The 22936-nt window shown below is 50.7% G+C and overlaps 1 protein-coding gene across 1 annotated transcript in view; it reads right to left on the bottom strand.

Moving 5' to 3' along the window:
- Positions 1 to 22936, bottom strand: part of stk17a (serine/threonine kinase 17a) — a 41929-nt gene continuing 18993 nt past the window's right edge. Inside the window, exons 2-7 of the mRNA XM_024392781.2 lie at positions 21304 to 21516; positions 5152 to 5296; positions 4673 to 4799; positions 4508 to 4556; positions 4094 to 4273; positions 1 to 1756 (exon numbers count right to left, since the gene is read on the bottom strand). Coding sequence (XP_024248549.1) covers positions 1423 to 1756; positions 4094 to 4273; positions 4508 to 4556; positions 4673 to 4799; positions 5152 to 5296; positions 21304 to 21516 — 1048 coding nt within the window. The 3' untranslated portion in view covers positions 1 to 1422. The remainder of the gene's footprint in view (positions 1757 to 4093; positions 4274 to 4507; positions 4557 to 4672; positions 4800 to 5151; positions 5297 to 21303; positions 21517 to 22936) is intronic.

Raw genomic sequence — 22936 nt, 5'->3', positions numbered from 1 at the left:
AAGGTTTAGAGACTTATCTTTATTTACAGTATCAGGACATTCATGTACAAATTTGTTCCCATAATAAGGAGCCTCTCGTTTGATATACAGTAATTACTATTGGGAGTTAGGAAAGAAAAACAAGCGCCGTCTGCAAAAACAAGTAAATTATTTGCAATTATTGCCGAAGAGATTGAAACCCATGGGATGTTCCCAGTTCTGGGTCAAACGTGTGCAAGGGCTTTTTAAACAGTATTATTTAGAGATATACTCCCAAAGCAACAGAACGTTTGTTTCACATACATAGAATTAACCCTCTCTCCCCCCGTTCCCATTTTAGAGGATATCTATAACCTTAAACAAAACACCTTAAGAAAAGTGATGGCCTGACGAAACATGGACAAAAAACTGAAGGGGAAAAAAAAGATACAATTGCATTTATGGCCCAAGTTATTGCTAATTCTCCAAGCATGGCACCAAAGAAGAAGAAAACAAAAACAAAACAAAGTATCACAACAAGGCTTAGGGCCAGATTCAATCAGATCGGCTTAAGCCGAAACCCACATAGCTGATGTTTTGACATTGTCGGAGGTGGAACCGCGTTAGAGCTGTCAAATCCACAACGGATCCCGGCATTATACCTAAAGCGCACATCGTCATTGGCTGCACAGTGTCACATTGAGAGAAATCCCATGCAGCCTTGTTTACAAGTTCGAACACTGGAATGTGAGACGTAATCTACACTTCGATTAGGCGGATAGAAATCATCATTATTTTGCTCATTGCTTTTCCATTCGAGCGTCATTATTTCTATATCGCCTACACTTTCTCGTCCTGAACTTTAATGCAAGTGGGATGGCTGTGGTTTCGTGACAATCACAAGAGCAGCTCTGATTTGACAGCTCCAACGCAGTTCCACTTCCGACACCGCCAAAACATCAGCTCTGCGGGTGTCGGATATGGGTTAACGCTTGATCTGACTGAATCTAGGCCTTAGTCTGGAGTAACGATTCCCCATGTATAGTAAAGCAGCACCAACATAAGACAAAAAACAACAGGAAAAAAATAAAATAAAAAATAGAGTTTGGCTTACGAGTTCAGACCATGAGGTGGGTTAAAAAGTGTCATATTTATTCTGGTTTGTAAGTGCGACATTTTGTACCGCTTTCACCTAGATGTAAGAGCAGGCGTTCTCCACTATGGTTCCTGGCGAGCTACTGGGTGGTGAAGGCTTTCGCTCCAAGCCATCATTAATGTAGCTGATTTTACTAACCAACCAATTAGGGCTGTGATCGGCTGAATTAGCTGGTGTGTTAGTGAACGGCAGGAGGGAGACCCAACACAACCAGTACCTCTCCAGGACCGAAGCGAAGACCCCTTGTGTAAAGGTTGAGATGTCTGTGTGTGTGTGTGTGTGTCTGTGTGTCTGTGGGTTTGTGTCCTTTAGTATATGAACTCCCCAGGGACCTCTTGGAGGGCACTAAAGGGCTCCTCGAACTTGAAGCGCTTGGAGATAGCCTTTTGGTCGGGGTTTATGACCTCCTTGTCCGTTGACTGGCGACACTGGCCCAGTGTGTAAGCTGCCACCACGACCAGCTCCTCTGTTACAGGCCCTTCCTTCTCCTCTTCCCTGATGGGGCTCTCAGGGCTGGCTGGCTCCGAGGGGCACTTGGTTGGGCTGATAGTCTCTTTCACCGCTGTTGTCGCCTCTGCCTCCTTTTTCTCTTTTGGCTGGAGCCACTGGTGCTGTAGGCACTCTTCTGCTGTGGCACGGTTCCTGTTGGGAGAAAGGAGAGAGGCCAGGGAATCAATGGGAATATCTACCTTCTTCGTTGGCTTGGTGGGTTTCAGCAAGCATGGCACATGCAACACCAAGGCTGTGGGTTTGATTGCCCAAGGCACCTATTTTATGACATATGCCTTCGGAAAGCATTTAGACCCCTCGTTCTAAATGTTATGTTACAGCCTTATTTTAAAATGGATTAAAGCGTTTTTTTCCATCACCAATCTACACACAATACCCCTTAATGACAAAGCAAAAACAGGTTTTTAGAAATGTTTGCAAATTTATGTACATTTTTATTTTTTTACAACTACTCAGTCCTTTTACTCAGTACTTTGTTGAAGCACCTTTGGCAGCGATTAGTCTCGAGTCTTCTTGGCTATGACGCTACAAGCTTGGCAAAGCTGTATTTGGAGAGTTTCGCCCATTCGTCTCTGCAGATCCTCTCAAGCTCTGTCAGGTAAGATGGGGAGCATTTCTGCACAGCTGTTTTCAGGTCTCTCCAGAGATATTCAATCGGGTTCAAGTCTGGGCTCTGGCTGGGCCACTCAAGGACATTCAGAGACTTGTCCCGAAGCCACTCTTGCACTGTCTTGGCTGTGTGTAGGGTTGTTGTCCTGTTGGAAGGTGAACCTTCGCCCTAGTCTGAGGTCCCGAGCAGGTTTTCATCAAGGATCTTTGTACTTTGCCCTATTAATTTTTCACTCCATCCTAGTCTCCCAGTCCCGGTCACTGAAAAACATCCCCACAGCATGATGCTGCCTCCACCATGCTTCACCGTAGGAATGGTGCAAGGTCTCCTCCAGACGTGATGCTTGGCTATCAGGCCAAAGAGTCTTTAGGTGCCTTTTGGAAAATTCCAAGCGGGCTGTCATGTGCATTTTACTGAGGAGTGGCTTCCGTCTGGCCACAACCATAAAGGCTTGATTGGTGGAGTGCTGCCAAGATGGTTGTCCTTCTGGAAGGTTCTCCCATCTCGACAGAGGAACTCTGGAGCTCTTTCAGATTGACCATTGAGTTCTTGGTCACCTCCCTGACCAAGGCCTTTCTCCCCCGATTGCTCAGTTTGGCCGGGCAGCCAGCTCTATGAAGTGTCTTGGTGGTTCCAAACTTCTTCCATTTAAGAATGATGGAGGCCACTGTGTTCTTGGGGTCCTTCAATGCAGCAGACATTTTTTAGTACCCTTCCCCAGATCTGTGCCTCAACACAATCCTGTCTCTGAGCTCTATGAACAATTCCTTCGACACCATGGCTTGGTTTTTGCTCTGACATGCACTCTCAACTGTGGGACCTTATATAGACAGGTGTGTGCCTTTCCAAATCATGTCCAATCAACTAGATGTACCACAGGTGGACTCCAATCAAGTTGTAGAAACACCTCAAGGATGATCAATGGAAACAGGATGCACTTGAGCTCAATCTCAAGTCTCATAGCATTACTCATAGCATTATTTTTTTGCTTTGTCATTTGTCATTATGGGTTATTGAGAGGAGGATTTTTTAAATGTAATCCATTTTAGAATAAGGCTGTAGCGTAACAAAATGTGAAAAAGGTCAAGAGGTATGAATACTTCCAAATGCACTGTATACACTGAACAAAAATATAAATGCAACAAGTGTAAAGAGCCTAGAAATGTTCCATTAGCACAAAAAGCGCAGTTTTGAACACAAATTTGTTTACATCCCTGTTACTGAGCATTTCTCATTTGCCAAGATAATACATCAACCTGACAGGTGTGGCATATCAATAAGTTGATTAAACACCATGATCATTACACAGCTGCACCTTGTGCTGGGGACAATAAAAGGCCACTAAAATGCCACAGATGTCTCAAGTGTTGCTATTGGCATGTTGACTGCAGGAATGTCCACCAGGGCTGTTGCCAGAGAACTTAATGTTAATTTCTCTACCATAAGCCACCTCCAATGTCGTTTTAGAGAAATTGGCAGTACATCCAACTGGCCTCACAACTGCAGACCACGTGTAACCATGCCAGCCCAGGACCTCCAAATCAGGCTTCTTCACCTGCGGGATTGTCTGAGACTAGGCACCTGGACAGCTGATGAAACTGAGGAGTATGTATGTCTGTAATATAGCCCTTTTGTGGGTAAAAACTAATTATAATTGGCTGGACCTGGCTCCCAAGTGGGTGGGCATATGCCCTCTCAGGCCCAACCATGGCTGCCTCCCTGCCCAATCATGTAATATCCATAGATTAGGGCCAAAATAATTTATTTCAATTGAACAGTAACTCAGTAAAAAAAAAAAAAAAAAAATGTTGCATTTATATTTGTATTCATTCTTAGGGCTTTAAAGTGTCATTACTCACTGGGGTTCTTTGATGAGCAGGGCTTTGATGAAGGTGATGGCGGCCTGGTCTACATGCTCCAGCTCCTCCTCCTGGTAGCTGATGTTGATCTGGGAGATGTTGAGGAATGTCTCCTGCTTGTCCTCTCCCAGGAAGGGAGATATGCCCGTCAGCATCACATAGGCCAGCACACCAATACTCCTGTCAGCCATTTACAGTGACAGACGGTTAGACAGCCATGGGAAATAAGTTCCAGATTTTCTCTCGAAGATAAACTCAGAACTTTACATGTGCATAATGGAACGGTGCTGTTTTCTTTCATGTGTGAAGTTTTCCATTTTCTATCCCTTTTTCAAATAAGCTTTTGGATAATTCAATCACAAGCCATACAACGTACTGTTGCACTAAGTTACAGCACAGTGAAATGCCACTTACCACATATCTGTCGCTGTGCTAATCGGCTCGTAATTCAGGATTTCTGGAGCTGCAAAACATTTGTCTTTATTTTATTTGGGTGAACTATCCCTTTAAAGATTTTGGACATGTTGAGTGCAGTGACCATGATGTCCATAACAAAATGGCATGTGCTGCACTACTTACCCACATACTCCGGGGTCCCCATGATCTCCCTGAGCTCCTGACTGCTGCTCACCATCCTGGACAGACCAAAGTCCACGATCTTGATGTCCCCCAGAAGAGCATCGCTGGTCAGCAGAATGTTCTGGGGCTGGAGAGGAAGAAAGAAAAACACAGCGGCCTCAGAGGAGGTCCAGTGTGGCTAACTTGCGTGTGTTTGGTACTGCGTCTAAACAGCGATATTAAAGCTGGAGTCCATCTTTAAAGGGATAGGGCAACATTCTGGCAATTAAGCTTTTTTGCTAGTTAGCAACGTCCTTCAAACTGCACGCATACCTCCCAAAAAATTGGTATTCGCGAGTTCATCCATCTCTGGGTAAGCAGAAGGAAAAAAAAAATGGCCAAAATGTCACACTATCCCTTTAACCACAAGGTGGACGATGTGATCACATGCATATAACAAGAACCTTGGTAAAGCATGTAGCAGGGGGTCAGGGACTGACCTTGAGGTCCAGGTGCACCATGTTGTTCCTGTGGAGGAAAGAAACTCCCTCTAGGATCTGTCTCATCAACCTCTTCACGTCCTCCTCTTTGAAGGCCTCGTCCCGCTCCGCCACACATTGGTTAAAGATCTCTCCTCCTGCTGCACTGTGGACACACACCAACCGGTTAAAGATCTCATCTTTTCCATACAAACACACAACCAAGTTGAAACCGTAATAGTAGTATTTTACAAGCTGCTTGCTTTTCGGATTTGACAGGCTGGCTATATGCTGGTGTGCATTGGATGTAAAACCACACATCTTATCAGTACAAACATTCAAACCTTTCATTTTGCAATTCACTACTCTCTCTCTGTCACTAACATCTTAACCTCAACCAGTGGTTTGCTATATTCTTTGAGAGTCTGGGATAGCCTGTCCTCAATGACCAATCACTGAATGATTGATGACTGTGATTACTGTGTTTCTCATGTCTGGTGGTGGTGGGTATGCTGCCTTCCAGCTAGGTCTGGTCTCCTGTCTGGTGGTGGTGGTGGGTATGCTGCCTTCCAGCTCGGTCTGGTCTCCTGTCTGGTGGTGGTGGGTATGCTGCCTTCCAGCTCGGTCTGGTCTCCTGTCTGGTGGTGGGGGTAAGCTGCCTTCCAGCTAGGTCTGGTCTCTGGTCTGGTGGTGGGGGTATGCTGCCTTCCAGCTAGGTCTGGTCTCCTGTCTGGTGGTGGGGGCTATACTGCCTTACAGCTAGGTCTGGGCTCCTGTCTGGTGGTGGGGGCTATACTGCCTTACAGCTAGGTCTGGGCTCCTGTCTGGTGGTGGTGGTTATGCTGCCTTCAAGCTAGGTCTGGACAGTAGCATTAGCTGTACAGCTATTTGACATTCCAGGGTTGAGGTGGAACATTTTACTGTTATTCCACCACCTGGGTGATTTTGCCCCGGCTGAAGCTAGCTGTTGAGTGATCCACTCCTGGTGTTGACATAGACAACCCTTCATAATGATATATGGCCACTGTTAATGAGGAGAGACTCTTTTTAAGAGTCTGTTTCCCTCTGTAGCCAGCCACAGACAGTGATAAGTCCTGCTAGTTCACCAGACAAGGTCATGGGTCTCCTCTTGGCTTCGGAGGCTTCAGAGGTGCCGTGTGTGTGTGTGGCTTAAAGCAATGGCACTCTGTTCCAAAACTTCTCCGGGGGATGTCAAAACGACTTGAACTTGAGTCTATTCCAGTATCCCCCATGGGAGACAGTTAGATATTGTATCTAGATAAAGGGAGTGTGTGGAAGGCTCCATCTCGCTAGAAGGATTGGTTCTAACATAGCACACTAATTAGGGATAGTGCACTACAATAACACTATTGACACGGTTTGATTCACCACATGATCATACGATTGTGTTTTGTGAATAATATGATGAATATTTCACAACACAGTACGCCACAAAGTTAATATGAAAATATCTAATATAGTTAATATAACTAAATGACATGGAACGGAAACGGCTTGCCTTTTAAAATCACTGGCAGTTCTTAGTGCCTGAGGGATAATACTTTATTTTACAGTCCTATTTCAGATGGTTATTACAAACAACGGTGTCTTATGTCTATTTCCTAGTACTTACAAAGCACTGCTTCAATTAATGCCAACAAATGTAAAAGGTCATTATTAGGTAACCATTGTGTACATCATATCATGTGGCTAAGTAAATACCAGGCAAGCAACAGACTGTAAACTCAATACTATTTGAAAGTCTTGTTTTATCTCTCTCATAGTACCAGTTGTGTAAAGTACTTAAGTAAAGAATACTTTAAAAGTACTACTTAAGCATTTTTGGGGGGAATCTGTACTTTACTATTTATTTTTTTGGACTACTTTTACTTCACTACATTCCTAAAGAAAATAATGTACTTTTTACTCCATACATTTTCCCTGACACCCAAAAGTACTTGTTACATTTTGAATGCTTAGTAGGACAGGAAAATGGTCCAATTCACACACTTATCCCTGGTCATCCTGACTGCCTTTTGATCTGGCAGACTCACTAAAGACATGCTTGGTAAATGATGTTGGAGTGTGCCCCAGGCCATCCTTAAAGAAAAATAATACAATAAAATGGTGCCATCCAGTTTGCTTAATGTAAGACATTTGAAATGATTTATACTTTAACTTCAGATAATCAAGTATATTTCACCAATTACATTTAATTTTGATACTTAAGTATATTGAAAACCAAATAGTTTTAGACTTTTACTCAAGTTGTATTTTACTGGGTGACTTTCACTTTTACTTGAATCATTTTCTATTAAAAAGGTATCTTTACCTTTACTCAAGTATTACAACTGGGTACTTTTTCCAGTCTTGAGTCTTGATGACATGAGGAACTAGCAGGGGAAAAAACCACCACCCTGTGCCCCTTTCCACACGACACCTTATGTGACACGTGAAACTAACTTAATTTACTCCTGACCCGCAGTGACTGCCACCCAATTAAGTTGGAAAGCGAGACACGAGAAAGTTTGTTGAAAGACTGAGGCTTATCAAAAATAGACAAGGGCTCCCTTGAAGCCAACATGAATTGGGTCCTGTCTGGGTAGGGAGGGAGTTTCAGAAGTTGTTTTGGTTCTAAGGCTGAAAATCCAGCGCTTGCCACATGCCAGGTTGAAAACACAGAAAGGTAGATCAGAGGGACGTCAGACTTTGGTCAGCTGAGTGGTAGGCTTCATGTAGAACCTGCTGTACTGTATTGTCACATGGGTCTAAACTCACGGTATGTGGTTGTGGGTTATGCTGTATTATATTCTCAGGTGGTGTAGCTGTACGCTGCGTTGCTCTGTGGTGTTGCGCTGTGCACATTATGGAATTACTAGTAATCCTACTTCTCTGGAGCGGTTGTTGTGCTAGTACTGTGTTGCTCCTCGGCTGCACCTGGGATGACATGTCCAGTGGCTAAGCCTGGGTGGGGTCTGTCTACCCAGTCTCGTCCCTCTCCGAGTATAGGATCCATCATCCAACAATTGGCCAAACCCGTCACAGAGCGAGCGAGAGAGCGAGGCCCCATCGAAAATCAGTGATGACTCCAGTCAATGTACTCTGCAAAGGGCAGACAGCTGAGAGAGAAAGCCAACAACCTCTCCTTATTCATTATCTTTATTATCTTCCAGACAGGTGAGTCACATAGTGAGCCCATGCCTGCACATCTGAGTGTACAGTAATGTCCTTGAGTGATATTAAAACACATGGGCCATGTCTCAATACGTGGAGAATGAAAGTCCTTTCCTCAGGTCTTTTTCTTCATTAACACTTGATAGGTGAATAGGATTCCGCTATATTGCTTCCACCCCTCATGTCCTGCCAGATCAGCTATCGTGGAGGTAAGAAAACAAGGTAGTTTAAAAGGGCAACTCCACAACTATTCAACCTCATTTTCCTTATTGCCAGCGCAATACCAGTGTCAACATATGTGAAAAATACCATATTATATATGAAGTTAAAAAGTCCATAGTCAAAAGTTAAAAAGTGCTTTTTCAAACACAGATCAGCGGTGAGGTGGGGAGCAAGAAAAATACCCTCCCTTGGGCTCGAAACTCGCTGCAGGTTTTGAAAATCAACGTTTTAATTTACCTTCAATACTACCTAGTAAAAAAAAACATTTTGTTTTACCACTGAGCTGTTTTCACATATGTAGACACTGGTTTGGTGCTGGAGATGAATGAGGTTGAAAAGTGGCAGAATTGCCCTTTAACTCGTGAGACACAGCATATAACTAACTCTCTAGCTGAGGGTGAAATGTGCTTTTCTGTTATTGTCTCTTAAGGCAATTCTGGAGAGAGAATGGAAAAACCCTTGCAGTTTCACCGCCTCACCATCAGGTGTCAGTCAAGGGTAGAGGAGATGGGTAGAGATACAGTAACCTGGCTTTAAGGTCTGTGACGGTAACAGAGTGGGATTAAACCTAAACAGAGGAAGACCTCCTTCCCAGGTCGAGGTCTGGTAAAGCACTCTGCTCCATATGGTCAGCCACGAACACCCCATGGAGCACTAACTAAAGGCTGCATCAGGAAAATCATGTTATCAGCTTTGTTTTCCCTCCAACTCAGTGGTTGCTAAATGTTTCAGCATTGTGACCCACTAATCAAATCATCACAGCTGAGTCTCAAACTACAACTGTGACTTGGTCCCAAGTCCTGACCCACCATTAGGGGAAACAAACTGCCCCAACTGCAAAGAAATAAATACAAATCTGGATATTTTCAACATTAGTCACTTGGTACCAAACAGAGTGGATTCTGTTTGAACTTTGCGACCAGTATAATGCCGGACACCAGGGATGTCCAACTGGCAGAGGAAACTCAGACAACACAGCACAGAACCAAAGCGTTTTTTTAGGGGGGACAGGGGGAAAAGTTTCTCAGAGCCTCCCCTTCTCTATGTATTCTCCACAGACACCGAGGACACAAACTGGTTCCTCTGTTAGCACGGCCAGTAATTATAGCCTAGCGCTGAAAGTTTAGCCTCTTAGAGCCTCTAACCACTGAGTGCACCAGGGGCGTCAGGGAAAATAAATCTGGCGGATTCATAACTAGGTCATTGCTGTTTTGGATGATGAGAGCACGTCTGGCCAGTTGCTGCTGTACTGTTTTGGTGTGGTGGGACCGGGGATGAAACCCCCTTCTAATCCGAGAGGGCTCACACAAAGTGACATGAACTCTTAATGCCAAAGTGCCACACACATCACATGTACAAAATAAACTATTGGAACGTAGCCTATTGCCCCATTTCAGAGAATATGGGAGTCTTTCTGAGTATAATATTTCTAGGTTTTGGGCCCTTAGCTCTCAGTACAACAGGTCAATCATTGCTTCATCTGATCTGCTGCAAATGTAATGATGAATAGTATGTATTGGGATCAGTGGTTAATATGAAATATAATAATTTTGATACCAATTTCCACGATACTAGTTTGTCAAACTATTTACGTGGATGGGATATCTTTGAACGTGACCTAAATCAGTGTTCAGTCTGAGCGGACAAAACAATTCCCGTGCCCTGGATTCATTCAATCAAAGAAAGATAGATCCCACTGATCCCCGACCCATTTCAGCGAAACTGAACATGGGAATCGTCCAGTCTGTTTCTATTTTTGTGGTGACCTGTTTTGTTTCACCACTCAAACAAAAAACTAGCCACTATGATCAATGGAGGATGAGAACGAGAGAGAAGAAGAAAGAGGATGGAAGGAGGAAGGTGAAGTGGGTTGGATTGATGGGACAGACTGACAAAACGATCAAGTGCCATCGGGCACTGTAGAGCTCAGTGTAGATTTGCTTGAGATGGGCTATCCCCCTTGCTCCGGAGATTAACCCTCCTCCATTGCTCTTATCCTCCCCTTCTCTGGGCTGGCAGCCACGGTCTGGGCCCTCACGTGCCGCCATGGAGCACCACTGACAAAATAAACTTCCATCTGGGGCCCAGGGAGCCCAATGAGGCTACATTCCTCCCTCACCCAGCCCCTCCCCTCTCCATCCTGCCTGGAAAAGAGCTTTGGAGCCCTCTTCCCCCAAACCATCCGCACCCCCCCCTTTCCGCCTCATACTGTAATTGCATGAATAGCTCTCTTTAATTTCAGGCTGACCCTCATCAGAAGCCTCACCACCCCCTCCCTCTCCTCATTCCTCACGGAGCCTCAAAATATCCATCAGCTTAAAAATAAATATAAAAAAATAAGAGGAAAAAGGAAAAACACTAAATCTATTACAACCAGGACTTTCTCTCCCTCAGTCTCCTTCCCTCCCTCTCTTTCTCCCTCCCTCCGTCCATCCCCCCCGTCCCTCTCCGTCCATCCCCTCCGCCCCCCCCCGTCCTCCCTCCCTCCGTCCATCCCCCCGTCCCCTCCGTCCCCCCCCTCCGTCCCCCCCCTCTTTCCACTGATTCCACATGCCAGAACCTTAAACAGGCTAAATGCATTCCGCTCTACTTCCCTTCTGTATTAAAAAAATAAAAAACAAAACAGCTCTATCCATATTGAATGGTGCTGACAGGGGCACTGCCAATCGCCAGGGAGGGATCGCTTCCTATCCTTCACTCAGCCTTCTTTTTTTGACAGGGTTATTGATGATATGGGGCCCCTCCTGGTCGTACAGAAGAGAGGGGGTAAAGGCAGGGGACGGGTTGTCAACTGAGGTCTGAACAGCAGATCAACAATGGGCTTGGGGGGGGGGGATTAAGACTAACGGAAGTGCAGCGGCAATTAAGGGATATTCTATTCTAAAAGATTACATTCTAATACACAAAAAATGTCATCCGCAAACGCTATACGCCGATACAGCTATGAAAAACGATCCCCCTCTTCTCAACGTAATACACATTAGGCTGAACGATCCCAGTCTTCTCAACGTAATACACATTAGGCTGAACGATCCCCCTCTTCTCATAATAATACACATTAGGCTGAACGATCCCCTCTTCTCATAATAATACACATTAGGCTGAACGATCCCCTCTTCTCATAATAATACACATTAGGCTGAATGATCCCCCTCTTCTCATAATAATACACATTAGGCTGAACGATCCCCCTCTTCTCATAATAATACACATTAGGCTGAACGATCCCCCTTCTCAACGTAATATACATTAGGCTGAACGGTCCCCCTCTTCTCAACATAATACACATTAGGCTGAACGGTCCCCCTCTTCTCAAAGTAATACACATTAGGCTGAACGATCCCCCTCTTCTCAACGTAATACACATTAGGCTGAACGATCCCCCTCTTCTCAACGTAATACACATTAGGCTGAACGATCCCCCTCTTCTCAACATAATACACATTAGGCTGAATGATCCCCCTCTTCTCATAATAATATACATTAGGCTGAATGATCCCCCTCTTCTCAACGTAATACACATTAGGCTGAACGATCCCCTCTTCTCAACGTAATACACATTAGGCTGAACGATCCCCCTCTTCTCATAATAATACACATTAGGCTGAATGATCCCCCTCTTCTCAACGTAATACACATTAGGCTGAACGATCCCCTTCTTCTCAACGTAATATACATTAGGCTGAACGGTCCCCTCTTCTCAACATAATACACATTAGGCTGAACGGTCCCCCTCTTCTCAACGTAATACACATTAGGCTGAACGATCCCCTCTTCTCAACGTAATACACATTAGGCTGAACGATCCCCCTCTTCTCATAATAATACACATTAGGCTGAATGATCCCCCTCTTCTCAACATAATACACATTAGGCTGAACGGTCCCCCTCTTCTCAACGTAATACACATTAGGCTGAACGGTTCCCCTCTTCTCAACATAATACACATTAGGCTGAACGGTCCCCCTCTTCTCAACATAATACACATTAGGCTGAACGATCCCCCTCTTCTCAACATAATACACATTAGGCTGAACGGTCCCCCTCTTCTCAACATAATACACATTAGGCTGAACGATCCCCCTCTTCTCAACGTAATACACATTAGGCTGAACGATCCCCCTCTTCTCAACATAATACACATTAGGCTGAACGATCCCCCTCTTCTCAACATAATACACATTAGGCTGAACGGTCAGTCTCAAAAGGAGAGTAGTAGGGCATCTCATCCTGTTAACATGCGCAATCTAATTTTCTCTTCTAGGCTACTCCAGTACTTGTCCATTGAGTAGCCCCCACCACAGGGAGCATTACAGCCTTGTCCAGGTGAGCAGTCGAGTCACAGAGGGGCTCCATATGGACTGGAGTGACTGTTAGCGGAGGTCAGCAGTGTGGTGCCCTTTGCATTAGCTTAAGATGCTAATCTAGCAGGCCAATCAATTATCTCCCTACTAATGCTAATGCTAACACCACTTCCATCCCCCAGGCTACTCCAGGGCACCACAGGGCTCCACTTAAAGCTTCTTTAAACTTGAGAGAGAGAGAGAGAGAGAGAGAGAGAGAGAGAGAGAGCGAGAGAGAGAGAGAGAGAGAGCGAGAGAGCGAGAGAGACTGCAGTAAACTTGTTCCCCAGGCCCACTTAGCATTTCATTAAGTCGAATAACATCCGTCTCTGCTGTTCTGAAACACAAGTGCACGCACACACACATACGCGCACACAGTGTGCCATTACAACCAGCAGCACAGTTACAATAATTGAATGAACACATTGGCGAGAGAGAGAGAGAGGAGAGCCAAGCTGCCCTGGGGGAGGAGAGGTGACCCCATGTTGAGTGAAGGGTCCAAGTCTCCTGAGCCAGCGCCAACATGTGGAAACATGGCAGCCTAGGGGAAAGTGCATGTCAATGGGCTCAATATGGGAGGGAAAGAGAGACACTCACACGTGCACACACACATACAAGTCCTGAGCAAACAGCGGTGGTGGGTTAGTTTCCATGGGCAGGCAGGCAGGCAGGGAGGGAGGAGGGAGTGCAGCTCTATGGGCTAGCTGCTGGGACCTCTCCCTTCACGCCAGTCTTCACACACACAAAGGGCACATGAGAACCAGGTCAGGTCACTCATTGGTCAACAGCACTGATCTCACTCTACCACTCAATTCATACAGACAGCTGAAGACCTTTGGAATGTAGTTTTTGATCAGCTGAAAGGATGGCACTATTTTATCAAATCAGAATGAGGATTTCTTCATTAACATGTTCAGATTTTTCATCCGGCCAATATTATTACAATATTGTAAAAGCAAAAGGCCTAGCCTAAATCAAGGACTTTGACTTATCAGAGGTCGACACAGAAGTTCGTATTAGGTAGCTACAGTAGGCTAATAGCTTTTCATAGCTTTTTCTATGGATCCTGTCTGGGAAACCAATCAGCCAGTCAGTGTGATGGCACAGCAGCTAACTTCCCCTGAGTCCATGAGAATGCTCTCACCCCAACAACCCCAAAGTTCAATGTCTGCATGTGACAAAGGGGAAACCCAATCCGCCACGAAATGTGTCTGTGTGACCCGTCCAGTGAGACAGAGAGGAGGGGGGGATGGCACGTTGTTGAAATAGCCAGTGCTCACTGAGGCATGCGGAGTATCGCCCTGGGCTTTGGAACTGGATCACTACTCTCTATGGCCCACTCTCCACTTCTCTGTCTCTCCCCATCTCTATCCAGTGAGGCCTCTCTCTCTCCCCCTCCCCATCGCTATCCAGTGAGGCCTCGCTCTCTCTCCCTTCCCATCTCTACCCAGTGAGGCCTCTCTCTCTCTCCCTCCCCATCTCTATCCAGTGAGGCCTCTCTCTCTCCCTCCCCATCTCTATCCAGTGAGGCCTCTCTCTCCCCTCCATCCTATCTCTATCTGAGGCTCGCTCCAGTGAGGCCTCTCTCTCTCCCTCCCCATCTCTATCCAGTGAGGCCTCTCTCTCCCCCTCCCCATCTCTATCTCTATCCAGTGAGGCCTCTCTCCCCCTCCCCATCTCCATCTCTATCCAGTGAGGCCTCTCTCCCCCTCCCCATCTCTATCCAGTGAGGCCTCTCTCTCTCCCTCCCCCTCTCTATCCAGTGAGTCCCCCTCTCTCGCCCCTCTATCCAGTGAGGACACTCGCCCTCCCTCCATCCATCCAGTGAGGCACCTCTGCCTGCCTCCCTCTCTCCCTCCACCCAGTGAGGCCCCTTTGCCTGCCTCCCTCCCGCTACCCAGTGAGGCCCCTCTGCCAGCCTCCTCCCGCTACCCAGTGAGGCCCCTCTGCCAGCCTCCCTCCCGCTACCCAGTGAGGCCCCTCTGCCAGCCTCCCTCCCGCTACCCAGTGAGGCCCCTCTGCCAGCCTCCCTCCCGCTACCCAGTGAGGCCCCTCTGCCAGCCTCCCTCCCGCTACCCAGTGAGGCCCCTCTGCCTGCCTCCCTCCACCCAGTGAGGCCCCCTCCCTCCAGTGAGGCCTCTTTCTTCCTCCCCATCTATATGCAGTGAGGCCCCCTCCCTCCTTCCATCCAGTGAGGCCTCTCTCTCTCTCCCTCCCCATCTCTATCCAGTGAGGCCGCTCTCTCTCCCTCCCCATCTCTATCCAGTGAGGCCTCTCTCCCCCTCCCCATCTCTATCCAGTGAAGCCTCTCTCCCCCCCCTCATCTCTATCCAGTGAGGCCTCTCTCTCCCCTCCCCATCTCTATCCAGTGAGGCCTCTCTCTCTCCCTCCCCATCTCTATCCAGTGAGGCCTCTCTCTCTCCCTCCCCATCTCTATCCAGTGAGGCCTCTCTCTCTCCCTCCCCCCATCTCTATCCAGTGAGGCCTCTCTCTCTCCCTCCCTCCCCATCTCTATCCAGTGAGGCCTCTCTCTCTCCCTCCCCATCTCTATCCAGTGAGGCCTCTCTCTCCCCTCCCCATCTCTATCCAGTGAGGCCTCTCTCTCTCCCCCCCCCTCCCCATCTCTATCTAGTGAGGCCTCTCTCTCTCCCTCCCCCTCTCTATCCAGTGAGTCCCCCATCTCTCGCCCCTCTATCCAGTGAGGCCCCTCTGCCTGCCTCCTCTCTCCCTCCACCCAGTGAGGCCCCTCTGCCTGCCTCCCTCCCACTACCCAGTGAGGCCCCTCTGCCAGCCTCCCTCCACTACCCAGTGAGGCCCCTCTGCCAGCCTCCCTCCCGCTACCCAGTGAGGCCCCTCTGCCAGCCTCCCCCTCTACCCAGTGAGGCCCCTCTGCCTGCCTCCCTCCACATCTCTATCCAGAGAGGCCCCTCTCCCCTATCTCTATGCAGTGACGCCCCTCTCCCTCCCTCCCTCCCTCCCTCCCTCTCTCCCAGTGAGGCCCCTCTCCCCCATCCCTCCCCATCTCTATCCAGTGAGGCCCCTCTCCCTCCCTCCCCATCTCTATCCAGTGAGGCCTCCCTCCCTCCACCCAGTGAGGCCCCCTCCCTCCAGTGAGGCCTCTTTCTTCCTCCCCATCTATATGCAGTGAGGCCCCCCTCCCTCCTTCCATCCAGTGAGGCCTCTCTCTCTCCCTCCCCATCTCTATCCAGTGGGCGCTCTCTCCCCTCTCCATCTCTATCCAGTGAGGCCTCTCTCTCTCCCTCCCCATCTCTATCCAGTGAGGCCTCTCTCTCTCCCTCCCCATCTCTATCCAGTGAGGCCTCTCTCTCTCCCTCCCCATCTCTATCCAGTGAGGTCCTCTCTCTCTCTCCCCATCTCTATCCAGTGAGGCCTCTCTCTCTCTCCCCCCCATCTCTATCCAGTGAGGCCTCTCTCTCTCTCCCGCTCCATCTCTATCCAGTGAGGCCTCTCTCTCGCTCCCTCCCCATCTCTATCCAGTGAGACCTCTCTCTCCCCTCTCCATCTCTATCCAGTGAGGCCTCTCTCTCTCTCTCTCTCTCCTCCCCATCTCTATCCAGTGAGGCCTCTCTCTCCCCCTCCCCATCTCTATCCAGTGAGGCCTCTCTCCCCCTCCCCATCTCTATCCAGTGAGGCCTCTCTCTCCCCCTCCCCATCTCCATCTCTATCCAGTGAGGCCTCTCTCCCCCTCCCCATCTCTATCCAGTGAAGCCTCTCTCCCCCCCCCATCTCTATCCAGTGAGTCCCCCTCTCTCGCCCCTCTATCCAGTGAGGCCCCCATCTCTCGCCCCCCTCTATCCAGTGAGGACACTCTGCCCTCCCTCCATCCATCCAGTGAGGCCCCTCTGCCTGCCTCCCTCTCTCCCTCCACCCAGTGAGGCCCCTTTGCCTGCCTCCCTCCCGCTACCCAGTGAGGCCCCTCTGCCAGCCTCCCTCCCGCTACCCAGTGAGGCCCCTCTGCCTGCCTCCCTCCCGCTACCCAGTGAGGCCCCTCTGCCTGCCTCCCTCCCGCTAACCAGTGAGGCCCCTCTGCCTGCCTCCCTCTGCCTGCCTCCCTCCACCCAGTGAGGCCCCTCTGCCTGCCTCCCTCCACCCAGTGAGGCCCCTCTGCCTCCCTCCCTCCCCATCTCTATGCAGTGACGCCCCTCTCCCTCCCTCCCCTCTACCCAGTGAGGCCCCTCTCCCTCCATCCCCATCTCTATCCAGTGAGGCCCCTCCCCATCTCTATCCAGTGAGGCCTCCCTCCACCCAGTGAGGACCCCTCCCTCCAGTGAGGCCTCTTTCTTCCTCCCCATCTATATGCAGTGAGGCCCCCCCTCCCTCCTTCCATCCAGTGAGGCCTCTCTCTCTCTCCCTCCCCATCTCTATCCAGTGAGGCCGCTCTCTCTCCCTCCCCATCTCTATCCAGTGAGGCCTCTCTCTCTCCCTTCCCATCTCTATCCAGTGAGGCCTCTCTCTCTCTCCTCCCCATCTCTATCCAGTGAGGCCTCTCTCTCTCCCTCCCCATCTCTATCCAGTGAGGCCTCTCTCTCTCCCTCCCCATCTCTATCCAGTGAGGCCTCTCTCTCCCCCCTCCCCATCTCTATCTAGTGAGGCCTCTCTCTCTCCCTCCCCATCTGTATCCAGTGAGGCCTCTCTCCCCCTCCCCATCTCTATCCAGTGAAGCCTCTCTCCCCCTCCCCATCTCTATCCAGTGAGGCCTCTCTCCCCCCTCCCCATCTCTATCCAGTGAGGCTTCTCTCTCCCTCCCCCCTCTCTATCCAGTGAGTCCCCCCATCTCTCGCCCCTCTATCCAGTGAGGCCCCTCTGCCTGCCTCCCTCTCTCCCTCCACCCAGTGAGGCCCCTTTGCCTGCCTCCCTCCCACTACCCAGTGAGGCCCCTCTGCCAGCCTCCCTCCCACTACCCAGTGAGGCCCCTCTGCCAGCCTCCCTCCCCTCTACCCAGTGAGGCCCCTCTGCCTGCCTCCCCTCCCTCTACCCAGTGAGGCCCCTCTGCCTGCCTCCCTCCACCCAGTGAGGCCCCTCTGCCTCCCTCCCTCCCCCCAGTGAGGCCCCTCTGCCTCCCTCCCTCCCCATCTCTATCCAGTGAGGCCCCTCTCTCTGTCCTATCTCTATGCAGTGACGCCCCTCTCCCTCCCTCCCTCTACCCAGTGAGGCCCCTCTCCCTCCCTCCCCATCTCTATCCAGTGAGGCCCCTCTCCCTCCCTCCCCATCTCTATCCAGTGAGAGCTCCCTCCCTCCACCCAGTGAGGCCCCCTCTCCCTCCAGTGAGGCCTCTTTCTTCCTCCCCATCTATATGCAGTGAGGCCCCCCCTCCCTCCCTCCATCCAGTGAGGCCTCTCTCTCTCCCTCCCCATCTATATCCAGTGAGGCCTCTCTCTCCCCATCTCTATCCAGTGAGGCCCCCCTCCCTGTCCAGTGAGGCCTCGCTCTCTCCCTCCCTCCCTGTCCAGTGAGGCCTCGCTCTCTCCCTCCCTCCCTGTCCAGTGAGGCCTCGCTCTCTCCCTCCCTCCCTGTCCAGTGAGGCCTCGCTCTCTCCCTCCCTCCCTGTCCAGTGAGGCCTCGCTCTCTCCCTCCCTGTCCAGTGAGGCCTCGCTCTCTCCCTCCCTGTCCAGTGAGGCCTCGCTCCTGTCCAGTCCCACCCTGTCCAGTGAGGCCTCGCCAGTGAGGCCTCTCTCCCTCCCTGTCCAGTGAGGCCTCGCTCTCTCCCTCCCTGTCCAGTGAGGCCTCGCTCTCTCCCTCCCTGTCCAGTGAGGCCTCGCTCTCTCCTCCCTGTCCAGTGAGGCCTCGCTCTCTCCCTCCCTGTCCAGTGAGGCCTCGCTCTCTCCCTCCCTGTCCAGTGAGGCCTCGCTCTCTCCCTCCCTGTCCAGTGAGGCCTCGCTCTCTCCCTCCCTGTCCAGTGAGGCCTCGCTCTCTCCCTCCCTGTCCAGTGAGGCCTCGCTCTCTCCCTCCCTGTCCAGTGAGGCCTCGCTCTCTCCCTCCCTGTCCAGTGAGGCCTCTCTCCCCCTGCTCTCTCCCTCCCTGTCCAGTGAGGCCTCGCTCTCTCCCTCCCTGTCCAGTGAGGCCTCGCTCTCTCCCTCCCTGTCCAGTGAGGCCTCGCTCTCTCCCTCCCTGTCCAGTGAGGCCTCGCTCTCTCCCCCTCCCTGTCCAGTGAGGCCTCGCTCTCTCCCCAGTCCCTGTCCAGTGAGGCCTCGCTCTCTCCCTCCCTGTCCAGTGAGGCCTCGCTCTCTCCCTCCCTGTCCAGTGAGGCCTCGCTCTCTCCCTCCCTGTCCAGTGAGGCCTCGCTCTCTCCCTCCCTGTCCAGTGAGGCCTCGCTCTCTCCCTCCCTGTCCAGTGAGGCCTCGCTCTCTCCCTCCCTCCCTGTCCAGTGAGGCCTCGCTCTCTCCTCCCTGTCCAGTGAGGCCTCGCTCTCTCCCTCCCTGTCCAGTGAGGCCTCGCTCTCTCCCTCCCTGTCCAGTGAGGCCTCGCTCTCTCCCCTCCCTGTCCAGTGAGGCCTCGCTCTCCTGTCCAGTGAGGCCCTCCCTGTCCAGTGAGGCCTCGCTCTCTCCCTCCCTGTCCAGTGAGGCCTCGCTCTCTCCCTCCCTGTCCAGTGAGGCCTCGCTCTCTCCCTCCCTGTCCAGTGAGGCCTCGTCCAGTGAGGCCTCGCTCTCTCCCCCCTGTCCAGTGAGGCCTCGCTCTCTCCCTCCCTGTCCAGTGAGGCCTCGCTCCCTGTCTCCCTCCCTGTCCAGTGAGGCCTCGCTCTCTCCCTCCCTGTCCAGTGAGGCCTCGCTCTCTCCCTCCCTGTCCAGTGAGGCCTCGCTCTCTCCCTCCCTGTCCAGTGAGGCCTCGCTCTCTCCTCCCTGTCCAGTGAGGCCTCGCTCTCTCCTCCCTCCCTGTCCAGTGAGGCCTCGCTCTCTCCCTCCCTGTCCAGTGAGGCCTCGCTCTCTCCCTCCCTGTCCAGTGAGGCCTCGCTCTCTCCCTCCCTGTCCAGTGAGGCCTCGCTCTCTCCCCCTCCCTGTCCAGTGAGGCCTCGCTCTCTCCCTCCCTGTCCAGTGAGGCCTCGCTCTCTCCCTGTCCAGTGAGGCTGTCCAGTGAGGCCTCGCTCTCTCCCTCCCTGTCCAGTGAGGCCTCGCTCTCTCCCTCCCTGTCCAGTGAGGCCTCGCTCTCTCCCTCCCTCCCTGTCCAGTGAGGCCTCGCTCTCTCCCTCCCTGTCCAGTGAGGCCTCGCTCTCTCCCTCCCTGTCCAGTGAGGCCTCGCTCTCTCCCTCCCTGTCCAGTGAGGCCTCGCTCTCTCCCTCCCTGTCCAGTGAGGCCTCGCTCTCTCCCTCCCTGTCCAGTGAGGCCTCGCTCTCTCCCTCCCTGTCCAGTGAGGCCTCGCTCTCTCCCTCCCTGTCCAGTGAGGCCTCGCTCTCTCCCTCCCTGTCCAGTGAGGCCTCGCTCTCTCCCTCCCTGTCCAGTGAGGCCTCGCTCTCTCCCTCCCTGTCCAGTGAGGCCTCGCTCTCTCCCTCCCTGTCCAGTGAGGCCTCGCTCTCTCCCTCCCTGTCCAGTGAGGCCTCGCTCTCTCCCTCCCTGTCCAGTGAGGCCTCGCTCTCTCCCTCCCTGTCCAGTGAGGCCTCGCTCTCTCCCTCCCTGTCCAGTGAGGCCTCGCTCTCTCCCTCCCTGTCCAGTGAGGCCTCGCTCTCTCCCTCCCTGTCCAGTGAGGCCTCGCTCTCTCCCTCCCTATCCAGTGAGGCCTCGCTCTCTCCCTCCCTATCCAGAGAGGCCTCGCTCTCTCCCTCCCTATCCAGAGAGGCCTCGCTCTCTCCCTCCCTATCCAGTGAGGCCTCGCTCTCTCCCTCCCTGTCCAGTGAGGCCTCGCTCTCTCCCTCCCTATCCAGTGAGGCCTCGCTCTCTCCCTCCCTATCCAGTTTTTTTTGTCCCATCCCTGTACTTATCTCCTCTCATTCTATTGCTTCACCTCAGTCTCAATATTTAACAGCTTGCCTTGCCATGGACCTGCTGCCTTTCAATAAACCATCAGGGTCACAGACTGTTTATTATTCACCAGTCAGTTAAGGTGGCATGCAGCTAAGAGATCAGTCTGCAGTGCCCGGGAGCCTTTCCCGTACTTCCTGTGGGTCAAAGGTGATACGTCGTGTCGAGCTACCTTTTCCATGACCTAAATAACACTTTGCATTAGATCACAAGCACATTACCTATCCTGCTTTTTCAGACCAGTGTAAAAGAAGGAGATGAAGCCATATCAGACTATTGAGATACTAAATGTGTGTAAAAAATATGTGCATAAAAAGAGATTGTCGTCCATGTCTGAAGTGGACTAAAATGGAGGGTAGACCTTCTCGCTCTTCTTCCACGGCTGACCTTTTCAAATCTACGCATCATACCGTGTACGTGGCATTGTTCCTACAACTACGATTTGACCAAAGTGCGACACTCACAACTGGAGGACGAGCACCATCTCAGCGGCCATCTCGTAGACCTGGTGCAGGTTGACCACCCGCTGGCTGGCCGTGGCGAGCTCCAGAACGGCCACCTCGTGGATGATCTCCAGCCTGCAGTCCTGGCCCTTCCTCCTCTTCCTCATGAACTTGGCGGCGTACTCCTGGCCCGTGCACTTCTCCACACACTTCCTGACCACCGCAAACTTCCCCCTGAGGAGAAGCACAGGCAGAGAGAAGAGGGTGCTGGGTGAAATTTATATTTCACTGAAAAGTTGTTTCAGTACAGAGAATAAGGTAGGCTTTTCCAGACACTTTCTAGTCTAATGTCATCTACAATAGAGAAGGTTTATATGTGCACCATTCAAGATATTCTAAGGCCTTTTAACTAGCTCTGTAACTATGGTAACTGAAGGCCGTTCATCACTTGGCATGACAAGTTGACTATATGACCTAGTTTCACTGACCCAATAGGGCAATACGGACTTTCTAACAATTCACAAGAATGACACAAAGCCACAAATGAATGTTAAGAGTTCAGTCTGGAGAAACTAAAGGAAGTCATCACAGTGTCTCTCATTAGATCTGCATGATGTTACAAATCAAAATGAACCGATGAACAAGCAGTGGATTCACATACAAATGTGTACACACAGGCAGAAATGTTTTTCGTAGAACCCTTTCATCTGTGAGAAGAGACGTGTGTGTGTGTGTGTGTGTGTGTGATGATGAGAGAGAGGTGTTGTAGTGATCCTGAGACCAGCACACTTAACGTTGGATCTGAACATCCCTTTGTCTCCTTGGCATTTCTGCAGGATGAAGTCATCTCCCGTCCCCAGAACCCGAGTTGGCCCTTTTTCTCACCGCTACAGCCGTCTGCTTTGTGGCGCTGACCCACTTTGAATGTGGACTATGAAGGGGTAGGGGCCTGGACTGGTGTGAAAAACACACAGTGAGCGGCTGTGTTTCAAATGGCAACCTATTCCCTTATGAGGTGCACTACTTTTGATTAGGGTCCATAAGTAGATCTGGTCAAAAGTATACAGGGAACATGGTGCCATTAGGGACACAGAGTGTGTGTGGGCCTTGCAGAGAGAAAGCAGTGTATAAAGATGACACGCCAACATCAACTCCCCTCTCGGCTACCAAGAATGCAGCCAAATGCTCTAATACACTGAACCAATGGTCCCATTATTGTCTGACCTCATTGTAAGAGGATATGACAACACAACCTCAGGTTCTAAAATGTGTAGCAGAGACATTTAAATGCCAAGTAGAAACAGTGTAGGCTACAGGGATACCGTTTGCCTACTTTACTTTCCATGCGAAGGCAACATAACTTTTATTTACACTTTATAGTACAATGGTATTGACTTAACCTCTAAGGAGGAAGTATTTGCGGGACAAGGAAAGGTTCTTTGAAACAGAGGTTTGCAGTGGAAAAGTCAGAGCTCTCCGGAGCCAGACAACTCTCTTATCAAACAGGTCTGAAGAATGATTTACCGGCCGAGGTGACTTGAGGCTGATAAACAGAGTTGTGTGAGTAATAACCATGCACGCACGCACACACGGATTTACGACTCACGCCGGAACATGGTGGCAGTTGAGAAAAGTCAGAGCGATTGACCTCTGG

Source organism: Oncorhynchus tshawytscha, linkage group LG29 (genome assembly GCF_018296145.1).
Source record: "Oncorhynchus tshawytscha isolate Ot180627B linkage group LG29, Otsh_v2.0, whole genome shotgun sequence".
Lineage (NCBI taxonomy): Eukaryota > Metazoa > Chordata > Actinopteri > Salmoniformes > Salmonidae > Oncorhynchus > Oncorhynchus tshawytscha.
Note: the sequence above shows the minus strand (reverse complement) of the source record. Positions and strands in the feature narration are given on the sequence as shown.